Source organism: Vigna radiata, chromosome 8 (genome assembly GCF_000741045.1).
Source record: "Vigna radiata var. radiata cultivar VC1973A chromosome 8, Vradiata_ver6, whole genome shotgun sequence".
NCBI lineage: Eukaryota > Viridiplantae > Streptophyta > Magnoliopsida > Fabales > Fabaceae > Vigna > Vigna radiata.
This window is the reverse complement of record NC_028358.1, coordinates 26,107,002-26,130,028: the sequence shown is the minus strand read 5'-3', so window position 1 is coordinate 26,130,028 and position 23,027 is coordinate 26,107,002. Positions and strand designations below refer to the sequence as shown.

Here is a 23,027-nt window from a genome sequence, read left to right as displayed (position 1 = left end):
CAAGTGTTAATCCTAATCCTCCTGCACCTGTCTCTGTCATTCCAAGTCTTGATCCCAATCTTCCTGCACCCGTTTCTTCACATACTGAGATCATTCCGCACAGGGCTCTAATGGATAGTCCACCTCCCTAAGACAATGGTGAATCTCCTACTTCAGATTCTTCTCCCTTGTCACCTTCTCCCACCCCTCCTGGTGAAAATGATTCAGCATGGCCTATTGTCCTCAGAAAAGGTACTTGTTCCACTCGAAACCCTCATCTTATCTATAATTTTCTTAGCTACCATCGATTGTCGCCTCCTATTTTTCTCTTTTATCCTCAGTGTCTTCTGTTGCTATACCCAAGAATGTACAAGAAGCACTTGATCGTCCTGGATGGCGACAAGCTATGATTGTAGAAATGCAGGCTCTTGACCACAATAATACTTGGGAGCTGGTGTCCTTTCCCCCAGGCAAAAAGGCAGTTGGTTGTGTGTGCAGTTAAAGTCGACCCTGATGGCAAAATTGATCGACTCAAAGCCCGACTTGTTGCAAAGGGTTACACTCAGATTTATGGTCTTGATTATTGTGATACTTTCTCTCCTGTAGCCAAGATGACTACTATTCGCCTCTTCTTTGCCATGGCAGTCATTCGTCATTAGTCACTTCATCAATTGGATATCAAGAATGCCTTCCTACATGGTTGTCGCAACCGGAAAATCGCGACGGGTCGACGATCCAAAGAAAAACAATGTTTGAAAAAAAATTTTGGAGTCGCCACCATAGTTTATTCTGGAAAACTACGGAAAAACCATAAAATGACAAGGCAAGGTCTGCGAAAACCGAATTTCGGGTTCGGGAATCGGTTACGTGTAGGGAAGGTATTAGCACCCTACAACGCCTGCCCTAAGGGCAGTACCTTTAATTAAATGCGCGAATAAAGATATGGTTTGCAAAATGTTTAACTATCCCAAGAACAACAAAATAAAGAAACAAAAATATTTTTTAGGTCTTTGGGCCCGACAAGGATTGACCTTGCTCCTACGTATTCTCAGTCATACTGAGAAATCAGGGTTACGTAGTTCTTTCAGGAAGATTGATTGTTTGAAGATGTTTAGTTTTTGAAGATTTTATATTTTTTGGTATTTTTATATAAAAGAGAAAAGGTTTTTAGCACAAGGCCTACGCGAGCGGTCGCACGTGTGCTTAAATCTTTTCAAAATATTTTTATTGATTTTGAATCTTTTGTAAAAGAAAAGGAAAAGATTTTCATTTATTTTTGGGTAAAAAGAAAAGATTTTTAGCACAAGGCCTACGCGAGCGGTCGCACGTGCGCTTAAATCTTTTCAAAACATTTTTGTTATTTTTAATTTTTGTAAAAGAAAGGGAAAAGATTTTCAGCACAAGGCCTACGCGAGCGGTCNCACGTGTGCTNAAACCNTTTCAAAATATTTTTATTTGATTTTGAATTTTATAAAATGAAAGGAAAAGATTTTTAACACAAGGCCTACGCGAGCGGTCGCACGTGTGCTTAAATCTTTTCAAAACATTTTATTGATTTTTTTAATTTTTTTTTTAAATGAAAAGGGAAAAGGTTTATAACTAAACAAAAATAGTAAAAAACAAATACATTAAAGATTAAATAAAATAATAAAAAGTGGGGTACCTAAATAAGGAAAAGGGGTGGTAGAAAAAAAATATACAAACTAAGTCTTAGAAAACTGATTGGGCTTAAGCCCAAGTGGTCAAAGGTGTGGAAATAATAAAGAAAGGGGTGCAGACCAAATTAAATCTGAAGACCGATTTGGGCCCAGGTCCAAAATGAAACTGGGTGCTGTACAGCACCAATAGGGGTGCGAAAAGCGAATGGGTTTGAACCCATTANGCAGTGGCGCCAGTTAGTAGTTATGGGGGTGCAGAAGCAAAGCCACCTTCAGCCCAGGCCGGCCCAAGGTCCTAGGTCAGAAACCTTGTAGGGGTTCCAACTTTCCCCACTTCATTCCTCACTCACGCCACCAGAGACTCAGAGTCTCTTTCTCTGACCAAACCGCCGAAGGATAAGGCTTGCCTCCTTCGAGCTCAGCACCACCACCCTTGTCAAACCNGCCACCGCGCCAACACTCGTACCAATCTCGACCTCGCCGGCGACAATGGGTGTCACCGGGACCATGGCCGGCCACGACGTCCTCTGCCTCTCTCTCTTAATCGCAACCGCCCAGGATTGGGTTTTTTCGCCACCACACGAATCAAACGGCCGCCGTTCCCATCCGGCCAGCCATGGCCACGTCGACGTCCTCGCCACCATCCGGCTAGCCAACACAGGCCGCGACGACCTCACTCCCTCTCCTTCTGCTCGCGTCGGCCTAGGGTTGGGGGTTTGCCTCCAACCGGACACCGCCTGTCACTGATCCAGGCCGGCGTCACTGCACCATCACCTTCCTTCTTCTTTTTCTATTCTCGTGCTCTTGGGGGTCATTTCTTTTCAATTCACCGGTCTCCACAACTCCAATTGGTCATGGCTGCCTTAGAGAACCAACTTTGGACGAATTGGCTTGGAATTTGTGATTTGATTTCTGTTTATTGGTTTGATGCAGGTGAAAGAGATGTTGGGTTTGTTCTGTGGTACTCTNCGTGAGTTTCTGTGATGGTATCGTGTGTGTTGGATTGTGGAAACAGAGACAAAGAAATGTTTCGATGTATGTTTGGTATTGAGTGGTTGAAGNTGTGATNGGCGGTGCAGGGGCGTGTCTTCACAAGCTTGTGAGTGAGGCTGTGAGCTGATTTTTGTTCTTGGTGATTTTTGGCTTTGCGCAGGTTTGATCAAGATGGTATTATGCTTGAGTTGGGGTAAAATGGAATCGTGAATGAGGTTGTGACGGTGAGCGTNGGACGGTTCAGATGGAGATCATCAATGAACAACAAAAAGCAGATAGAAGTTCGGATTAAAGAGAAAACGTGATGGGCCTTGGGCGATGACGGAGAAACGGAGGCATTCACATCATATTCATACTCACATTGAACAATACCAAGCTTAAGACATGATATAATGCAACAGACAATCGTGAACCTACCTCTTGAAGTCTTATGTGCTGTTGAACGTCCTCAGTGCAACGAGAAGAATGTAATTGGCGACGGCGGTGAGGACGTCCACGAATCCATCCTCTCAGACTCTGATGATTCTGCTCTAACTTGTGATGATATCCTTTTTTTTTTTTGTGAACTGTGACAGAGGAGGTAATGGCTAACCAAAGGTGGGTTGCCTGTTGAGCGGGTGGTATTTTTTTTGTTAAAATCTTTTAGAGGAATCCCTTGAAGTGGTGAGTGTATCGGGTTGTTACGGATGTGTCAATGATGGTGAAGTTCTTTTTTTTTGTAACGTGATGAATGCCCCGCTTGTGTATGATCTCCGAATCTTTTTCNAAGGGCCATTTTCTGTTAAACCTTTTTGTGAATGCCACGTGAGAGAGATGGTAAATGGTGTGTGCGTTTTGGTGCTCTGAAAAACGGTTATCAGTTTTGAATTTTTGACTCTTTTTCATTCTTCTTTTTTTTCTTCTTTTTTTTTTCTTTTCTTTTCCATCATTTTTTTGTTTTTTTTTTTGTTTTTTTTCCTTTTCTCTTTTTTTTCGAAATAATAAAAATCAAACGAAAATAAAATTAAATCCAAATAATAAAATAAAATAAAAACTAAATCAAATAATAAAATAAAAATAAAAATAAAATGAAAATGAAAATGAAATAAAACAAAAATAAAAGAGTCCTATTATTTAGTCACCCGGACGAAATTGGGTGTTGACAATGGTGATCTTGAGGAAGAAGTTTATATGGAGCAACCTCCTAGATTTTTTGCTCAGGGGGAGTCTGGTATGGTATGCAAATTGCATCGGTCTCTATATGGCCTTAAGCAATCACCACGTGCTTGGTTTGGAAAGTTTAGCTCTATTGTTCAAAAATTTGGACTAAAGCGCAGTGAAGCAGACCATTCGATTTTTTATCGTCATTCTTCTCTAGGAAAATGTGTTTACTTAATAGTATATGTTGATGATATTGTCATTACAGGAAATGATGTTGTTGGAATATCTCAATTGAAAGAGTACTTGGATAGACATGTTCAAACCAAGGATCTTGGAGGTCTCAAATACTTCTTAGGCATTGAAGTAGCACAATCAAAAGATGAAGTTGTAATATCCCAAAGGAAGTATGCTCTTGATATATTACAAGAAACAGACATGATTGATTGTAGACCGGTAGACAATCCCATGGACCCAAACCAGAAATTAAGGACAAAAGAAGGTGAGTTATTCTCTGATCTAGAGAGGTATAGGAGGCTGGTTGGAAAACTGATTTATCTCACTATTACAAGGCCAGATCTATCCTTTGCAGTTGGAGTGATTAGTCAGTTCATGCAGGCTCCTTGTGTTGACCATTGGAATGCTTTCATTCGCATTCTAAGGTATATCAAAAAGGCTCCCGGGCAAGGATTGTTATATGAAGATAAAGGAAACACTCAGGTCTCTGGGTATTGTGATGCAGATTGGGCAGGTTCGCCTATTGATAGATGGTCTACTACAGGCTATTGTGTTTTTCTGGGAGGAAACATTATTTCATGGAAAAGTAAAAAACAAAATGTAGTAGTTCGATCAACAGCTGAAGCCGAGTATAGGGCGATGGCGTCACTCACATGTGAACTCATATGGGTGAAACAATTTCTTCAAGAGCTTAACTTCTATGACATCCATACTATGAAGATGTATTGTGATAATCAAGCTGCTCTTCAGATTGCATCAAATCCAGTGTTTCATGAGAGGATTAAACATATAAAAATTGATTGTCATTTTGTTCGTGAAAAGTTGTTGACTAAAGAAGCATGTACTGAGTTTGTTGGGTCAAACGATCAACTCACAGAAGTGTTGACTAAGTCACTAAGGGGTCCTCGGATTGAGTTTATTTGTTCCAAGCTTAGTACATACAATTTGTATGCTCCAGCTTGAGGGGGAGTGTTAAATATATTATCTTTATCTTTTATCTTTATTAGTTAGTTTGTTGTTATTTCTTATTTGTATTTTGGGCTTAGTTCATATTTGTTCTATTATAAATAAAGGACCCTATGTGTGTATTGAACACAAGAGAGTTTTTACTATATTCAACTTATAATTTATAAGTTTATAATAAATGAATAAATAACAATGATAATAAACTCTGAAACTACATAGACTAGATCATATGTATCATCTTTTATTATAATTAGTATTATTTACTTTAATTTAAAAAAAATAAGGGTTAAATATGTTTTTAGTCCCGATACTTTGGGACGATTTTGGTTTTAGTCCCTCTTTCAAACTAAGGTACAATTTAGTCCTTCAACTTTAGAATACTCTGGTTTTAGTCCTTTTTACCAATTTTTTTTTAACTTTATTTGTTATTTCAAACGCTTTTCATTATAACATTTGGATAGTTTGCACTGGTTGACACATTTTTGCTTCAATGTTAAATGAGATAAGCGTTTGAAACAGCAAAGTTAAAAAAATTTGGTAAAAAGGACTAAAACCAAAATCGCCCCAAAGTATAGGCACTAAAAACATATTTAACCCAAAAAATAAAATATTAAAGTAGTAATTTTAATTTAAAAAATAATTAAATTTAAATTAGCCCTAGTTTAAAATATAAAAATAAAAATATAATATTTTAATTTAAAATATATTAAATTTAAAAAATGTTTTATAAATTATAGATTATAAATATTATAAAAGGAGTGAATAATTAAAAATATATTAAATTATAAACAAATATTTTTTCACAGAATTCACTTCTTTATGATTCATTTATTCTAATCCCCCAACATTTGCTGTTTAGTTGCATAGACACTGCTTCCATATTAAGGTATGCTAGCTATGAGTTGGGTTCCTTAGCCATTTCCAAGTACCTGGTTGCTTTCTGAATTCAGCGAGTTTCGGAATGGCGACGAGCGCCAACAGCGGTGGCGGTGGCAACCAAACCTACAAACCCTACCGGCACTTGAAAACCCTAACTGGCCACGAAAGCGCCGTGTCATGCGTGAAGTTCTCGAACAACGGAACGCTATTAGCCTCGGCATCCCTCGACAAAACCCTAATTATTTGGTCATCTGCCACGCTCTCCCTCCTGCACCGCCTTGTCGGCCACTCTGAGGGCATCTCTGACCTGGCCTGGTCCTCGGATTCGGACTCTCACTATATCTGCTCTGCCTCCGACGACTGCACCATCCGAATCTGGGACGCCACCGGGGGCGATTGCGTGAAGATCCTCCGCGGCCATTCTGATGCGGTCTTCTGTGTGAATTTCAATCCCCAATCAAGCTACATCGTGTCCGGGTCCTTTGACGAGAGCATTAGGGTTTGGGATGTGAAGACCGGCAAATGCGTCCAAGTCATCAACGGCCACTCCATGCCTGTCACCTCTGTGCACTACAACCGCGAGGGCACCCTCATCCTCTCTGCCAGCCACGATGGCTCTTGCAAAGTTTGGGACACCAAAACCTTTGCTCCATTGAAAACCCTCATCGACGATAAGGTTCCTGCTGTCTCCTTCGCCAAATTCTCCCCCAATGGCAAGTTCATTCTGGTCGCAACTCTGAATGACACCCTCGTGAGTTTTCATTCTCTTCTTAATTTTTCTTCAGCGGTTTTTATATTCTAAATAGAGTGTTTTTTTTTAAAGTAGAAAGCCATTACTGTTACTGTCAACCAAATAGATCAAGCAAATACGTATAAAAAGACATTTTCTGCTTCTTAAGGTAACCCTTACAAAACTACCATGTTGAAGGGAATGAGCCTAATCAATTTTTCCTGCTAGACTAACTTGTTAGAAAAGTAGTGATTTTAGTCTCATCTTACTAAGTATACCGCACCTTCGACGAACATGACTCTTCCAAAAAAAAGCTTGTTCATAGTATCTACTAGATTATTACTCCATTAGAAGGCTAGAAATGGAGCAGAGATGGCAAAAAGGAAGGAGTAAGCTGGTTTAACAGGAAAGATCATGGAACGATCTTCTTTTCAAACACATTTATCACAGCTTGCATAACCTTGCATAGCTTACCAAAGTTGATAACATAGTCTAGGGCTCTTCCTCTCAATCAAATATATTCTGCCTCCAAATGCCATTTCCAGAACCATATCCCATTATCAATCCATTGGTATCACTGCACAAAAAAACCGTAGCCGAGCGGCTGAAGAATACTACAATACTATCTGACGAAGCATATATCCCTCCACCAAATGGGAATTGCTATTTTGCAGCCTCCTTTATTCAAAGGCATTTGATCCCAAGGGACCAAATTTATGAGACAATGATTTATAGTAAGCAGCCTCTGGATCGCCACCTTCACTTAGCCATAAGGCCCAAATTAAATAGTTCCTGATTTTTAATTCCAACCACCCCTCGGCCCATGGTCTTGGGTAGACAAACAATTTTCCCAATGGTATCGCCACCAGATCATTGAAAAGATCTTTGATGTCTGGATCGATACATTTAAATTTCTCTTTGGAGCTTTATATAAAAGACAAGAATATCTTAAATTATTTATGGGAGCACAGATTTTTCGGGCTAATATGTTATGATTTTAGATAATTTGTGACTCTGCTTTTTAATGCAAACTTAAGAGGAAATACCCAGATTAACTATAATATTGCTTTTTCTTTCTTAATGAAATTTATCTTCCTATTATCTTTATCAACTAAAAAGAGGAAGTATTGAGATAAAGTATCGATAATTTGTGCTGCTGACATTGTGTAGAATTAGGCTGGAAACATGACATTTATGGACTTCTGGTCACGCTCTGCATCATTAAGATAAGGATTCCGCGTGAGAAACAGTTAGAAATCATAGTGAATAATCCATTGGAAATAGTGATGGATAAAAAGTAGTTAAAATGAAGAGTATGATTGGTATTGTAAAGAGCTTACTGGATTGTAAATTGTAGAGTCGTAATACATATAGTAGATCCTACATCAATCTGAGATATGCGCTAATAAAATAATATAAATAATTCTAAAAACATTCATCCATAGTTTCACACTTTAAAATAATTAATCTAACTTGAGCACATCAAATAAGTCATGCTAAAGAAAATATGTCAACCAAGTCCTCATGAGTCACAACAAAACAACTTAAATACCTAATTATTTATGTGAAAGTAGCCTGAACAAAATACCAAATTATCAAAACCAAGTACCAAGTCCGAGAACACCTAGATGGCTAACGCCTTAAATACTAAATATCTAATATAAATCTTTCAAATTAAAACCAAAACTTAAGGGATTTTCATTATCTATATCTGCTTAACAAAGCGCATTAATAAGACCATTCTCCTCTTTGTGGTGGGATAACAAGGACATCATCCTATTGCCCTCCACCTTGGGCTTGACCTTGTACTTGTACATCATCTTCATTTGAATTTGGAGCACCATTTAAACTACATTTTCATTGTCTCCACTCATTATTGCGTAGAATATCATCAAGTTGGAACTCCCCAAGTGATTTTCTTAGGCCTTCCTTCCTTAGCCAATATTGAATTAATCGTGACATAAACATACATCATTCATAGTTACTTGTTTTAAATCATTATTTTCTCTGTGTGAACCTAATAAACACAAATGCAAACATACATATAAGTAACAACGCAGCCTAAAAACACATCGATTTGATGTTTTCATGACTTTCATCAATGATACCGCCTATCTGCTCTGTTCTGAACTTAAGTATGTACTGAATTGGACATGGTGTGCAAAATGTGGAATTGAGTGATCCATGATTTTCTTTACAATTTTAACCACGTTGGTTATGGGAGCACATTGTTAAGTAGTGTCCTGGAGACATTTAACATTCTCTTTTGTTAATTTTGTATGTTTGTTTAGCATATTGGTTCTTTGATAGTTTCCCTTACAAAATAGTTTTTCTGGATGCAGAAGCTCTGGAACTACGGGAGTGGGAAGTTCTTAAAAATATATTCTGGGCATGTGAATAGAGTATACTGCATAACTTCTACATTTTCTGTGACTAATGGGAGATATATTGTTAGCGGTTCTGAAGATTGCTGCGTTTATTTATGGGATCTTCAGCAGAAAAATATGATTCAGAGACTTGAAGGCCATACAGATACTGTAATATCTGTTACTTGTCACCCCACAGAGAACAAAATTGCTTCCGCTGGTCTCGCTCGAGATGCAACTGTGAGGGTTTGGGTACAGGATTCCTGAATAATATTGAAATTATAGGGTGTTTTAAAACAACTAATACTAATGCACGGTGATCTCTTTTGGGCACTATTCCGTCTTTTTTTTTTTTTTTTTGTAAATATATTTTTCATTACTTGATTGTAAACTCATCACATTTCTAGACATCTAGTGTTACACGTCTAATGTGTGATGTGAAGTATGAGTCTTGTATGTTACCTATCCAAATTTCTTCACTATATTCTTTTGTATTGTTTGTGCCTCGTTTGGTGGGATTTTCTCAGATTTTAAAGAATAGAATGTGGTGGTTTTCTTAAAAGTAACTCAACTTGTAATGTGTACAACTATTTTTCTTTTTGCCTTGAACTAATCTGGTAAAACTTTTAACACCATTAACGTGAGGTGACGCGAAAATGCAACAAATATTGTCCTTCTGTAAATTTTAGCCATATCTTTTTTGGATGAATGAAAACATGTTTTCCAAATGAAAATATGGCATATGAATATTGTAAATCTTTCAAGAATATTTAGTTTTAATTTAATTTCTTAAAAGCTTAAGAAAATTTATAAGATTTGAGATTGAAACATCATTTGTGTTTCCCAAAATTAAGAATAATGAGATGTCAGATCTGTTGCATCACCAATGTTCTCCATGCTGATCGCATGAATTATTTGAAGCTGAGTAGACTTCACAGTACTAAAATTCAATTTCAAATGCAGTAAAGACTATCCAAAGGGAAGCAGAATAATTGTTTTAAAATTTGTCAGAGATTATTGCAGAGCGTGATGAAATAGTTACAACATCCGCTGGTGGATAAGACATTTAGTCGCAGGAAGCATCAGTTTATTTGCAATGTTCCCACTACCATCACGTTTTGCTTGTTTTTTCCCTTTCGTATCTCTGCTTCTGCATGCATTTTCATATTCAAATTCAACTGCATACTAGAAGATCATAGATTTCAGAGACATTCTTGACACTCTTTCTCTCTTTCTTGTATGTTTAAAAACAGTTGATACGGCCTTCACTTGCTCGAGTGTTGGATCAGAGTTGATAAATAAGTGTTCCTTGGATTTATGAAAATAAAAATAAACAAAACATAGGTAGGAACTAACCATCAGATAGTAGCTGTCATCAGATAATCTGTTGTACGCTGTATTTCTGTACACTGCATCAAAATCTAAATGCCTGTTTGAAGTAAAAATAAGAAAAGCCATGAACGTTGCCATGTGAGTTTCTTTTTCTCATTCGGAAACAGAAGATCATTCTTAATAGTCACACCATTAAGAAAATTTATTTACCACACCCACTTACTCTCTTTGCAGACCATATATTTTGCACCCATTTTTGCTAATACATTCTGGAAAAAACGATCAAAGATTACAAAAGTTATACCAAATTAAAAAGATGAGAAGAAAGGGGCAAGTTTATTAGTTTCCTTGTTGAAAAATGTGACTGTCAATATAATATAACATTGAGGAACAAGACTTAACAACTCAACTGACTTAAATACTACTCATGTTTCCAAGCATACAAAATGAGAGAGAAGCCAAAGCATTGCTGAGAAGAAGCCCATGACAGTGCAGTGGTATCAGAAGCTGATTGGGCTTCCCACACCTTTTCACTTGAAATGCATGTTTGGAACATGAACACTGCATTGCCCATAGCATTCCCAAAGAGCCAACTATGCACATCCCAAAACACTTCAACCGGAACCCCATCCACCAAAATGGTGTGATTCCCTCGGAACTTCCACTTGAGACGCTTCACCTGCATCACTGTCTTGCTATCAATCCGAATCACAAGAGAGGGATCGTTAAAACCCACAGTATCACACTCAATTGTGACATCATGCACTTGCCCCTTGTCACAAAACTGAGCCTTTGCACCATAAAACTTCTTCCCAAAAATATGCTCTCTTTTTGCAATGAAAACGGTACCACTGTGGGAAAAAGCACAATCACTGTCCATTTTCTTGCATGCCTCCTTTTTCAGATCCCCAAGCAGCAACACCAGCTCCTTGTTGAACACCACCGCTAAGTAGAACCCCTCCAGCGGCTCAGGCCCGGAACCAAACTTGGCACAGCTCAAATCCCAAAAGATATCAATTTTACCAGATTGGACCTCCAAATTCTTGGACCCTTTTCTCTTCGAGAATAGCGATGGCTTTATCTCAACCTTGCAGAGACAATGATTTCCTAAATCATCAATTCCCACGCTCAAGCCTTGACCCATCAGAGTTTTGGTCCAGGAGACCGTGATCAGACATGAACGGCGTCTTAATTTGCACTGGTAGACACACGTGACAACATTTTGAGCCGCTCTTGTGGTGCTTGATGAGGATGAGTCAGCAACCTGAACCCCATTTTCTCCAAAACAAGAAGGAAACTCCTTCATGGCAACACTAGCAACAACAAACAAACATGTGCTTCTAATCGTGTTTGTTCAGAATGGGATAGAACATAGGAGAGAGGGGTGTGGGGGACAAAGAAAGATAATTAGATTTGGTTGATGTTTGAATTGTGTGGGGAGATTAAGTGAAGTAATAACCAAAACTTTGCAGGAGGGAACATAAAAAGGAAGAGTGAGTGAAAGGAAAAGGTCGCTTTAAGCACATGGGGTACCAAGGATAATAAAAGGCTATATACAATTGACCCCATTCTATTGCTACTGCCATTGCTGTTGCTATGCTTATGCATGACATGAGTCAACCAAATGCCAAAGACTGCCATCTACGCTACGAGACGTGGTCCACCAACAAAATAAGTGAAAATTCAACAAAAGGGTTTCAAATATCTAATTATTACCCCTTTTGTTAATGGTAATAAGAAAGTTTAATTTGTAGAATTTCAAATGTTGAGATATCACAAGTCTCATGAACAACTTCTGTGACCTTTCTGCTTCATAAGATCTTAAACTTTTATGGTAAATTTTGACTTCTCTTCTCATCTTCTTCCTTTTTTAGATACGGTTTAATACTAATTTTGGTTCTTTTTTCTTGCGAGGCCTGTTCAAAGTCGTCCTCTTTTTTTTAAAATATTCATTAAAGTCTTACTTTTTGTAAAAACAGTGAAACTTAGTCCTTTTTGCTTACGACGTTAGAGTTGTTAACGGCAGAGCTGCCCAGTTGGCAAAAACCTGAAGAGTTGTATCGTTTTGGATAACGTGTTAAATTCAATTGCTAATTCATCTTGAAAGCAAAGTGATTCATGGTTGTTCCCAAAATTTAAAAGCAAAGTTAGGGTTGTTGGTGAATTACCTTTGTTCTCAAATCTAACAGCAAAGTGTTAGGGTTCTTGGAGATTCGTGATACTGTTGTTCTCAAATTTGACAACAAAGTCTTAGGGTTAGAGATGACTTCTTCACAAAGTTGTTCTTCCTGTTCGAAGGCAACAAAAAAAGGATTTTTGCAATCCTCACACGGTGTTGTTTCGAGGAGAGTTGGGATAACCCTCATTTGCCACTGTGGTGATAGTGTTGTAACGAAAGTTGCCAGAACTTCAAGGAATGCAAGGAGGAAATTTTGGGGATGTCGTCATTCCGTAGTCACTTTTATGTGTATTGGATATTATGTGTTAATACATGTGTTCTTGGTGAATAATAGGATGGGTTTTCAACTAGGATGTCATGTAATTTTTTCAAGTGGTGTTCTGAAGAAAACGCTGATGATAGAGATGGTACTCAAAGCAACAGGATATATGATCTCAAAAATGATGTTAAAGAGTTGTAGAGAAGGATAAAATTCTTAGTTGGAGTTGTGTTTGCTCTTATTGTGGTTGTGTTTAGCTTGATGTTAGGTGTGCAATGTATGTTTTGTTCATGTAATGACTTAGGTGTTTAGCTTCATGTTTTGTTCATGTAATATCAGCTGGTGTTGCAATGTGGGTGAACCGTCTGAGTTCGTGCAATAAAGTTCGTTTTAGTCCCCCTTTTGTTTTGAAAATGTTAAATTTGGTCCCCCTTTTGTTTTAAAAATGTGCAAGGTGGTCCCTAACTTATATGATTGTAATACATATTAAGGATACCTGGCATACTAACAGATATAATTACATCCAAATATGAGAACATAATATCACAATACAGTCAAATTAACATATTTAAATAAAGTGCTTAGTCGCACTACAAAATTAAAGTGCTTAATAAGAGTATAACATACATAATTAAAGTGTTTAATAACAGTACAAAATATATCCAAATACATCCAAATTTTCACTATAATCTATGGATCTTTTCTTCTAATGTTTAACTTCTTCCTTGTTATTGGTGGTGTGGAATTTGGGATGGAATCTTGAGTTGGTTGTGTCAGGTGAGGAGATTGGGGACTTGATGGCTGTAATGGTGTAAGGGGTTGTGAACTTTGCGCCTGTGGTGGTTATGTTGGTTCTATGATAATGATAATGATAATGATAATGTTTAACGCCTTGTAGTGACGACATCCCCAAAATTTCCTTCCTGCATTCCTTGAAGTTCTAGTAACTTTCGTTACAACACTATCACCACAGTGGCAAATGGGGGTTATCCCAACTTCCCTTAAAACAACACCGTGTGAGGATTGTGAAAATCCTTTGCCCGTTGTCTTTGAACAGGAAGAACAACTTTGTGAAGAAGTCATCCCTAACCCTAAGACTTTGCTGTCAAATTTGGAAACAAAAGTACCATGAATCTCCAAGAACCCTAACACTTTGTTGTTAGGTTTGAGAACAAAGGTAATTCACCAACAATCCTAACTTTGCTTTTAAATTTGGGAACAACCATGAATCACTTTGCTTTCAAGATGAATCAGCAATTGAATTTAACACATCATCCAAAACGTTACAACTCATCAAATATTTGCCAGTTGAGCACCTCTGCCGTTAGCAAAATTAACACCATAAGCAAAAAGGACTAAATTCCACTGTTTTTGCAAAAAGTAGAACTTTAGTAAACTTTTTAAAAAAGAGAGGACGACTTTGAAGAGACCTTGCAAAAGAGAGACCAAAATAGGTATTAAACCTTAAGATCCTAAGACCTTAGACGCATGATTATTTAGTCAGTCTCTATAAAAGAGATTAGCCCTTAAATCTTTCCCACATTATCAAGAAACTAATTCTGTTTCATATTATTGTATTTACTTTCCAAGAAAATAATGAATGTTAAATATATTTTTATTCAATCACAAATTATTATATATTATTGATTTGTTTATTTTCATATTAATTATTTCAAAAGTTATGTAATAATTTTGTTTTTATTAATTAGCAATATAAAATATTTCGTCAATAATAGTTTAAAACAAAAAAATGGTACTGTCGAATCCATCATTTGAGTGATTTGTGCTTCATTTTAATGGTTAACAGCACTATTGTTCATTAATATGGCATGATGTAGTAATTGAATGAATTCTTATTAAAATTTGAATACAAAAAATCTTTGATTAACCATTCACATCAATTAAATTTTAATTGAAATAGGAAATTATTAAGTAAATTTCATGGTCTTTAGAATTTTTTTTACATCCTTAATAAACGCAAAGAAAGAAAAAGTGCATAATCCTTTAATTCACAAAAATATATTTTCTATCTTCGCAACATTTTTGTTATTTTGTATTATTGTAGGTTTTGTTACTTTGATCTATACAGCTTTACAATATTCCTCATTTCAACTTCCAATTTAATATTTATTCTATCTATTAATCTTAACAACAACTATGTTTAAGGAATATAATTGTTTTACCAGTAAATTTGTTAGATTTTAAATAAAAATACATCCCTGAAAGAAATGTCGTGTATATGAACTAACTTTAGTAAATAGAGATCAGAATATAATTTTTTATTCTGATTGTGTTTTATAATAACTTTAATTTTTTAATGAAAATTCATATGTAACCATCTAGAATATAATATTTTAATTTTCTAAAATATTAGTTTCCTTGATCTTAATGTAAAAAAAATGTTAAATTATTGTCACTTGTATATTTTGAATTCTTTTTATTCAAAGTACTAATATGAATTCTGGATTTAGACTGAATTAGTGACACTGCGTTTAAGATCTTCAACTTTCCACCGACCCAAACTAGCATACATTAATGTAGCAGTTAAAATAATTTTGTTTGTCACTTATATATTGTAATTAGATTTTTTTTTCTTATTTACATTTACTAACCGTTATTTGAAAATTGATTAATTTGATTTAAACAAAAAACAGTTTTTAAATAATAAAAAAAAAAGGAATAGAGTTAACATGTTAAGATAGAATGATATATTATAAATTTTGATTTATAAAATCAGCTAATTTCAAATACACTTTGTTTTTTTGTGTCTTTAAATCGTGTAGGTAATGAAAGTCTTGGAATCCCTTAAATAAGTAATTAGGTGAAATTTGGTTTGACCTTTGAATTTAAATAAATCATGGTAGCTTCTGCAAGAAACCATCCCATTCTATGATTATGTTAATGCACCCATTGCAACAATTGAGACTATTCTGTGCCCACATTGCAGACCGTTTGGCCATTATGTCCAATAATTAATTTCAAGACATTATGAAAAATCTTTCTTTTGCCAAAAATCTTTTCTTCATGCTACTTTTGATATTTTTTTTATGATCATATTGATAGAGATTATTTATCATGGGAAAGGGGCTATAAGCATTGGATGATTTTAAGTTTTATAATTGAATATGCTGTTAAGTTATTTTTTTTAATGTACGGTTTAAATATTTAACCTTTTTTAATGATTTTTTTAATGTATGGAGATTAAAGGGATTCAAACATGAGTTAAATTTATCCACACCATTTTTATTTCAAAATTTTAAGACATTGAATTTATGAATATTTTTCTTTATATGTTGTTCAACATTTTTAAGTTTATTCAATGTAAAATTTTTTAGAATATTAAAGTATTTCAAAAGAGTTGTGTATTTTTTAGTGGATAATTTCTTCTCTTTGAACCTTTTTGTTATAGGTCACGTTCTTTTTCTCTGAAACAATTGTCATGCGTTAAGAATGAATTTAGCTACAAGTTATTTCCTTTTAGACAAAGATCTCTGCAATTCATGAAATGTTGAGCTTTCTTCTTTGATCACGAGGTTTCTATACTCTATCCTCCACAGATAAATAAGTGCTTCTACTATCCTCCAAAACACACCTTCGTTGATTTATTATATTCTCAATCATAAGGTTATGATTTTCCAGTTTTAAGTTCCTCGGAAACATATGAAAAATTCTTATTATATCCTAAGGAGTTTGCACAACACATCGTAAATAAGTTTTTAAAAGTAGTGATCATCCATGCCTTTGAAACCAATCTTACTTGTGTTATCATAAGCCTTTTACAAAAATCATAAGGACTTATGGTTGATGGCATGGACTTTGACAACAAGTCTACATTGGAGAAGCCAAACTATGTTTCTCCGATCCATACTATTTTTTCGAAACCTTTCTTGAATGTTTCCAAAATTGAAGTTTCCACTAGTCAAAACTTCAAACTCTAATAAGAATATTTATTTATTTTATTAGATATGTATGCAATTTTCTTTTCTCTTATCACTTCCAAACTTGACTCTAGTATCCCTATAAAATAAATTGAAGATTGGACCCACACGAATAAGGTATGTCACATTTTTCTTAATGCATTGTCTAGTGTTTTATGTGTATTGCTCCTATAGGGAAGAAAAATATATCTTGGATTATCTTATTCTCAAATACATTGTCAAAGATTTCATAAGACAAAGGTTCATTATCAGAAACTATTGTGGTTGGGAGATGATCAAAGACAAGAACATCAAGATGTTTGAAATACACAGCAAAATGTTCGGTTTGGTTTTTTGATAAAACTAACTTCTTTCTAAACATACTTCCTTTTCTTAAAAATTAACTTCACGTAACAGAAAAATCAAGACAAATAAGAGCAAGTAAATAAAAGAGTGTAAGAGAGAAAAGCTTGCAAATGTGGTTTTTATACTGGTTCAGATCAAAAGATCTTGTTAATCTCTCTAAAAATGGGATTAACTAATAACAAGAAATAAACCAACAACTTACAAAATGAAGTAGAGTAGAGGTTTAGAATAGACTTCTCTTGGCTGACAAGTGATTAACAATACCTCCTTTTGACACACAAGGATGAACAAGCTAAACTTTGCTCAGTAGATGTGCTACCACACTTAGACACACTAAGACTATTACTTCCTTCTACTTAGCACCAAGTTTCATAAGCTCACTTAAAACACATAGAGTTCAAATAAAGCACATAGTTCTAAAAATGGTTTTAAGTTTTTGTAACTTTAGAAGAGCTCAGAAATGAGGTATATATAGGCTCAGTTAAAAAATAGGCCAGAAGCTCAAGAGTCTTCTTGCAACTGCTATGGATAATCGATTATCACAAGTGACAATTGATTATCTACAAACCTTTTCAAAATATTTTTCCTGAGATAATCGATTATTCTAGAGAGAATTTTCATTTCTGATTTTTACTGTGACAATTGATTACCCAAGTGATAATCGATTATTCCAATGCATTTTCTAAAAAATGCTTTAATCTTGAGCTCTCTTCAACTTTTTGTGATCTTGACAAAGCTAAGTCTAAAATACAAAATCTAAGTCTAGAATACAATTACAAATAGCTAAAAACAAAAGCTTTAATTGAATAACAATTTCTCTAATGTTCAATTCCAAGGTTAGCTTCATCATAAAAATTATTTTGTCTTCAATTCAACCTTGTTGGTAACACAAGATACAAATTAACGAGTATCACAAGCTACTTAAAGATATTATAGAAAAGAACATAGCCCTACCTAATGATTTTATTTCAAAACTTATAATAATAAAACAAAAAAGCTTATCATTCATATCACCATTGAAGATACCAATAAAAGAATGTGTTTTTTAAAGAGCTAAAACATTATCTAAGACAAATATGGTAGAAGACAAACTAGCTCTAAAAATGTATGAAAAGAAAATTATCATAAAAGAATAATAAATATAAATTTTCATGTTCTAATGGATCTAACCTTACCTTCAAGAAGAAGGATACTTGCTTTGGATGTGAAAAGTTAGAACATCATGAACTTCAATGCAATAATCCTCATAAGGAAAAAAATCTAAAGAGGAAGATACAATTGATGCAATCATTTCACAAGCGAAACTTGTGATCATTATGGACAAATGAGTGGTAAACTCCAAGGCTAGGCGCATATGTGGAAACATAAATGTGTTTTCCTCCGACACTAGTGTGGCAGATGGAGAAAAATATATTTATCTCAATGATTCTAGAACATCTTTTGTTGTAGAAAAAGGAAAAGTTCTTTTAAAGCTCAGATATGGGGAGACTTTGGCTTTAAGTGGTGTGCTACATGTATTATTTATTAGATTTAATTTAATCTATAGCATTATTGGGAAAATTTAAGATTAAAATGTCATTTAAATATGACAAGATTGTTATGATAAAAAATAATGTCTTTGTGGAGAAGGGATATGTTGAGATTGTTGACAATACAAACACTATATCAAACTAGTTTTTGATAATGACAACGCAATGCTTAATAACAGTACACATGTTGCTGCATTACATGTTCGTATTATGGATAAACTGTCATATTTGCTGAACATGTTTTGATGTACTGTGATGTATGTTCCTATGACTGATTGTGTGATATATTTGTGGAACATGCTTGTATGGAAATGTGAAATAAAATGTCTTTGATAACAGCACATTTCTAGAAGTAAAAGATCACAAGCACCTTTATGAACTTATATTTGTTGTGACAAAGTTCTAGTCCAGTCGAATACACCTATAATGGATTCGACTATGCTAAAATCTTTGTACAGATTTTGTGAACCTGTGTTATGTGAGATTTTGAGTTAAAAAGAATTTCAAAGTGTTTTTACATGTGTCAGTCAACATTGTATATTGCATATTCGACTGTGTTATTGATCAGTTTGGAATTATGTTATGCTTACACGCTTCAACATCTATATTTTTCAAAAGTTAGTTAAACATTAATGACTTGGTCAACTGTAATAAATGTGTGTTGAATTCTGTTGACTGAGAGCCTATATGTTGACTGTCTGTTATAACTATTTTAATACAATCGACTGAATTAGTAGGCTATTCGACTGAGAAACAATCTGTTTAACAAAAAACTATAAATAGACAGAACACGATTTGTTTTGTGACTTTTGATGATCTGATATTTTCATGTTCCTGTTTCAGATTGAATTCTCTGTTTTAATAGCTCCAATTCTCCAAGAAGACGGTGGTGATCTTTCTTGAGAGAGATTCAAAGGGAGAAGTCAATTGTGTTGACTGCTTGATCATAATCTGCACGAGGAAGGTGCTTCTTGATTGATCTTGGAAAGCTTGACATCCTGTGAAGACTGTTGTGTTGATTGAAGGCTTGGCAACCTGTGAAGTCTGCTGTGATAGGCTTGGCAACCTGTGAAGTTTGCTGTGATAGGCTTGACATCCTGTGAAGAGTGTTGGTTACACGTTGAGGATTGTTAGACGTGGGTTCAGATTGTAGAAGAAGGGATTCTTGCTGCAATTCTGGTTTTGTTGTGCAGCTATATTTTGGTTTTGGGTTAGAGAGGAGATTTATAATTTTGCGTGGTGCTTCTATAAATTCCTTGTTGTAAAAACCACAACCATTATAATGCATTTGCTTATTGAGTTGGAAGGACACTGGATGTAGGCATTGTTGGCCGAACCAGTATAAATACCAGTGTTTGATTTTCTCTATCCCTGCACTCTTTATTTCCAGTCGACTTTGTTTGTTTAGCAGTCAACTGTGTTTTTCTGCTGCATCAAATTTTCATTACTTGCATTTCAAGAAAGATCAAAAAGCTTTGCATTTTTGTATAAAGATTGCGAAAAGATTTTGTTTTTGAACAAACGCCAATTCAACCCCCCCCCTCTTGGTGTAAAATGAAGCCTACCTGTTTCTCAACAGGATATTTTGATCAATGTCTATTTGTACTTAACATTTTCGAAGTTGTTTATGAATCTACATTTGTCTCTTCTACTTGTGAATCTAATAGTGTAATTGAAAGAAAAGATAAGACTCTCAAAGAAATGATAAATCTAATAGAGTAATTGAAAGAAAAGATACAACTGTCAAAGAAATGATAAATTGTATGCTTAATAGTTCTACTGCTCTTAATAATCTTTAGGGGAAAGCATTTCTTACAATATGTTTCTTACAAATAGGATACCACATTTTAAAAATCCTATGAATTGTGGAAATGTTATCGGCTTAATCTTAAATACATAAGGTGTAGGGGTGTCTAACTAAAGTGATGTTACCAGATTCTTAGTAAAGAAAAATAGGTTCTAAAACCTCTGATTGTATGTTTTTAGCTATGCGGAATATAGTGGTGCCTATAGGTTTCTTGTTTTTAAAAGTAAATTAATTGAACATAATGCTATAGTAGAGATGAAAAATGTGGAGTTCTTTGAACATGTTTTTCCTTAAAGACTGGTGAGACATTTGAACAACTTATAGATCTTAATTGTGACGTCATGCATGAGGATTTAACTTTTGGTACATATGATGATGTAGTTTATAGAATTAAATGGTTTTGGGGTTCTAAGTTTGAAATGAAAGATATGGGTGAAGAAATGTGATTTAATGAGTTAGAGTTATTATGAAGGGAGATAGTACATTACTATCCCAAAAACAATATACTAGGAAAATTCTTATGAAGTATTGCTATTATGACTGTAAACCAGTAAGCACTCCTTACGAGGCTAACTCTAAATAAAAAAAAATAAATAAAGGAGAATATAATCGTCAACCTCAATATGGCCAAATAATTGGGAAATTATTGCATATAATAAGTTTTTCTAGACCAGACATTACTTATGGAATAGGTAGATTAAGTAAGTACACTCAATGTCCTAACATGATCATTAGGATGCATTTGTAAGACTTATGAGATAATTAAAAGGTACACTACATTATGCCATTGAACATAGTAATTTTCCTACTATATTAGAACAATATAGTGATGCTAACTTAATCTTAAATTCATATGAGACAAAATTCACTAGCAATTATATGTTTTCTCTTAAGGGGATGCAATTACATGGAGATCACATAGTAAGCACAACATAACAATAAGAACAAGATTTATGGGAATGTCTTGCAATTGATAAACCATTAATGCATACTAAGTGATTTTGGTTCATATAGCAAGTCATACCAACTACATTGTGTACTAAGTTTCTCAATTTAAGACTCATTCATATAACATACTATGTTAGCTTTGATGTATTACATTTTATATGAGACCTAAGATTTTTTCCTTTCCTTTCGCAATATATGAAGGATTGTTGGAATTGTTGATTATTGCAGAAGAGTCTTCCTCTGTGAACAATTCCTTCTTCTTGAACATTAAAGATATGTTGTCATAAGTCACGTCCCTCTTCTCTGAAATGACTGTCATAGGTCACATAGGGGATCAACACAAGTTGGTTATTTTTCAGCAAAAATTTCTTCAATGTACCCCTCCTTACGGTATCTCACTCCATGAAACATTGTGGTTTCATCCCTACAATGCATGGAATGTTGAGCTTCCTTCATGGATCATGGAGTTTCTACCTTATCCTCCACCTATAAATAAGTACTTTTTATAGCAGTCCTACAAACCATACCTTCACACTCTCATAACTTCTCTTATCCTAGATTCTTTGTTCTTGTGAACTTAGTTGCTAGTTTGAGCTTCTTGAAAACATTTAAGGATTTCTTATTATATCCAAAAAAGTTGCAAAACACTACAAATAACTTCTCTAAGGAAATAATGACCATGCCTCAGAAAACTAATCTTATTGATTTTCTCTTATTCATTTTATCGCCAATTTCTTGCAACTATTAGCATCAGACATAGATTTTAAACAAAGAGAACCTTACGCATATGCCTTTTGTTAAAATAAAAGAATCACACACTAAGAATATAACTCTATAAAACTTATGCGTACTTTTTTCATTCATAGTGATGGCTTTAAATAGACCAAGGGCATTTTACAAAACCTAATAATAGCGAGAAGAAAATAACAACTGACTACAAAAGATAAAAGCAAACTACCTAGTTGTTCAAATTCTAAGAAAAAAATGAAAAAGAACTACAATCTGGTTGGACAATAAAAACTGACATAGTAACCAACCAAAGAATAAAGATAGACAGATGCAGTAATAGAAAAATAAAGACTAGAAATACTGCAACTGAAAAATAAAATAAAGACTCAAATAAATTATAAATAAACCATTTTATAAAATTTAAGTTTATTCCAACAAAACTTCCCTAGAAACTTAAATTTCCCATCCCTCATTTTCTTCATGTTGGTCATGTTTTCTTTCACAACTGACCTCTCTATTGCTTTGGCTGACTTGTTTTTTGTTCGGTTTGACTTCTCAATAATCTAAACAAACTCATTTTGACCTTAGGCGATTTCTCAACAATCTTGGCCGACTTCTTCATCTCATTTGAGATTTTACTCATCAGATTTTAATTTATCTCACTATCCGAGCTTTTCATACTTTGGTTCTTCTCAACATCTTAATCTTCCTCTTTTTCGTTTTCTCACGTTCAAGAACACTAGATGCTTTTTCCTTCTCGTCAACAACCATATTCCTTAACTCCTCAAGCTCAACCCTCTGTTTATTCATAATATCATTAACTTCACCCAGAAGCCTCCTTATCTACTAAATATCTTCATCTTTTTGTCTAAGTTTCTTCTCTAGGTTTGCCTTCTCCATGTTTGCCACACAACTTACTGAGATCACTTCATCCATTGCTTGGACCGAGCTCTCAATGTCTACATTCTCTGAAAAGTTTTGTAAGCTATTAGGAATCCTAGCATGTTAGTCAGGCT

At 34.7% G+C, this 23,027-nt stretch overlaps 2 protein-coding genes across 2 annotated transcripts; one reads left to right on the top strand and one right to left on the bottom strand.

The window, feature by feature from the left end:
- The first annotated feature begins 5,816 nt into the window (after positions 1–5,816).
- On the top strand, positions 5,817–9,511 carry LOC106769944 (COMPASS-like H3K4 histone methylase component WDR5B). The gene is made up of 2 exons (XM_014655757.2): positions 5,817–6,600; positions 8,922–9,511. Exons 1-2 carry the CDS (start codon positions 5,932–5,934, stop codon positions 9,210–9,212), a joined length of 960 nt encoding a protein of 319 aa, XP_014511243.1. The 5' UTR covers positions 5,817–5,931; the 3' UTR covers positions 9,213–9,511.
- A 793-nt stretch (positions 9,512–10,304) lies between these two features.
- LOC106771266 lies at positions 10,305–12,128 on the bottom strand. The gene has a single exon (XM_014657218.2). The coding sequence runs from the start codon at positions 11,581–11,583 to the stop codon at positions 10,699–10,701; it is 885 nt and encodes a 294-aa protein (XP_014512704.1). The 5' UTR covers positions 11,584–12,128; the 3' UTR covers positions 10,305–10,698.
- Between the last annotated feature and the right edge of the window lie 10,899 nt (positions 12,129–23,027).

Excerpts from the sequence above, each read along its gene's own strand:
- LOC106771266 (XM_014657218.2), bottom strand. The coding sequence starts at position 11,583 with ATGAAGGAGTTTCCTTCTTGTTTTGGAGAAAATGGGGTTCAGGTTGCT.
- LOC106769944 (XM_014655757.2), top strand. The coding sequence starts at position 5,932 with ATGGCGACGAGCGCCAACAGCGGTGGCGGTGGCAACCAAACCTACAAA. Across the intron at positions 6,601-8,921 it reads CAACTCTGAATGACACCCTC|AAGCTCTGGAACTACGGGAG; the intron begins GTGAGTTTTCAT and ends TTCTGGATGCAG.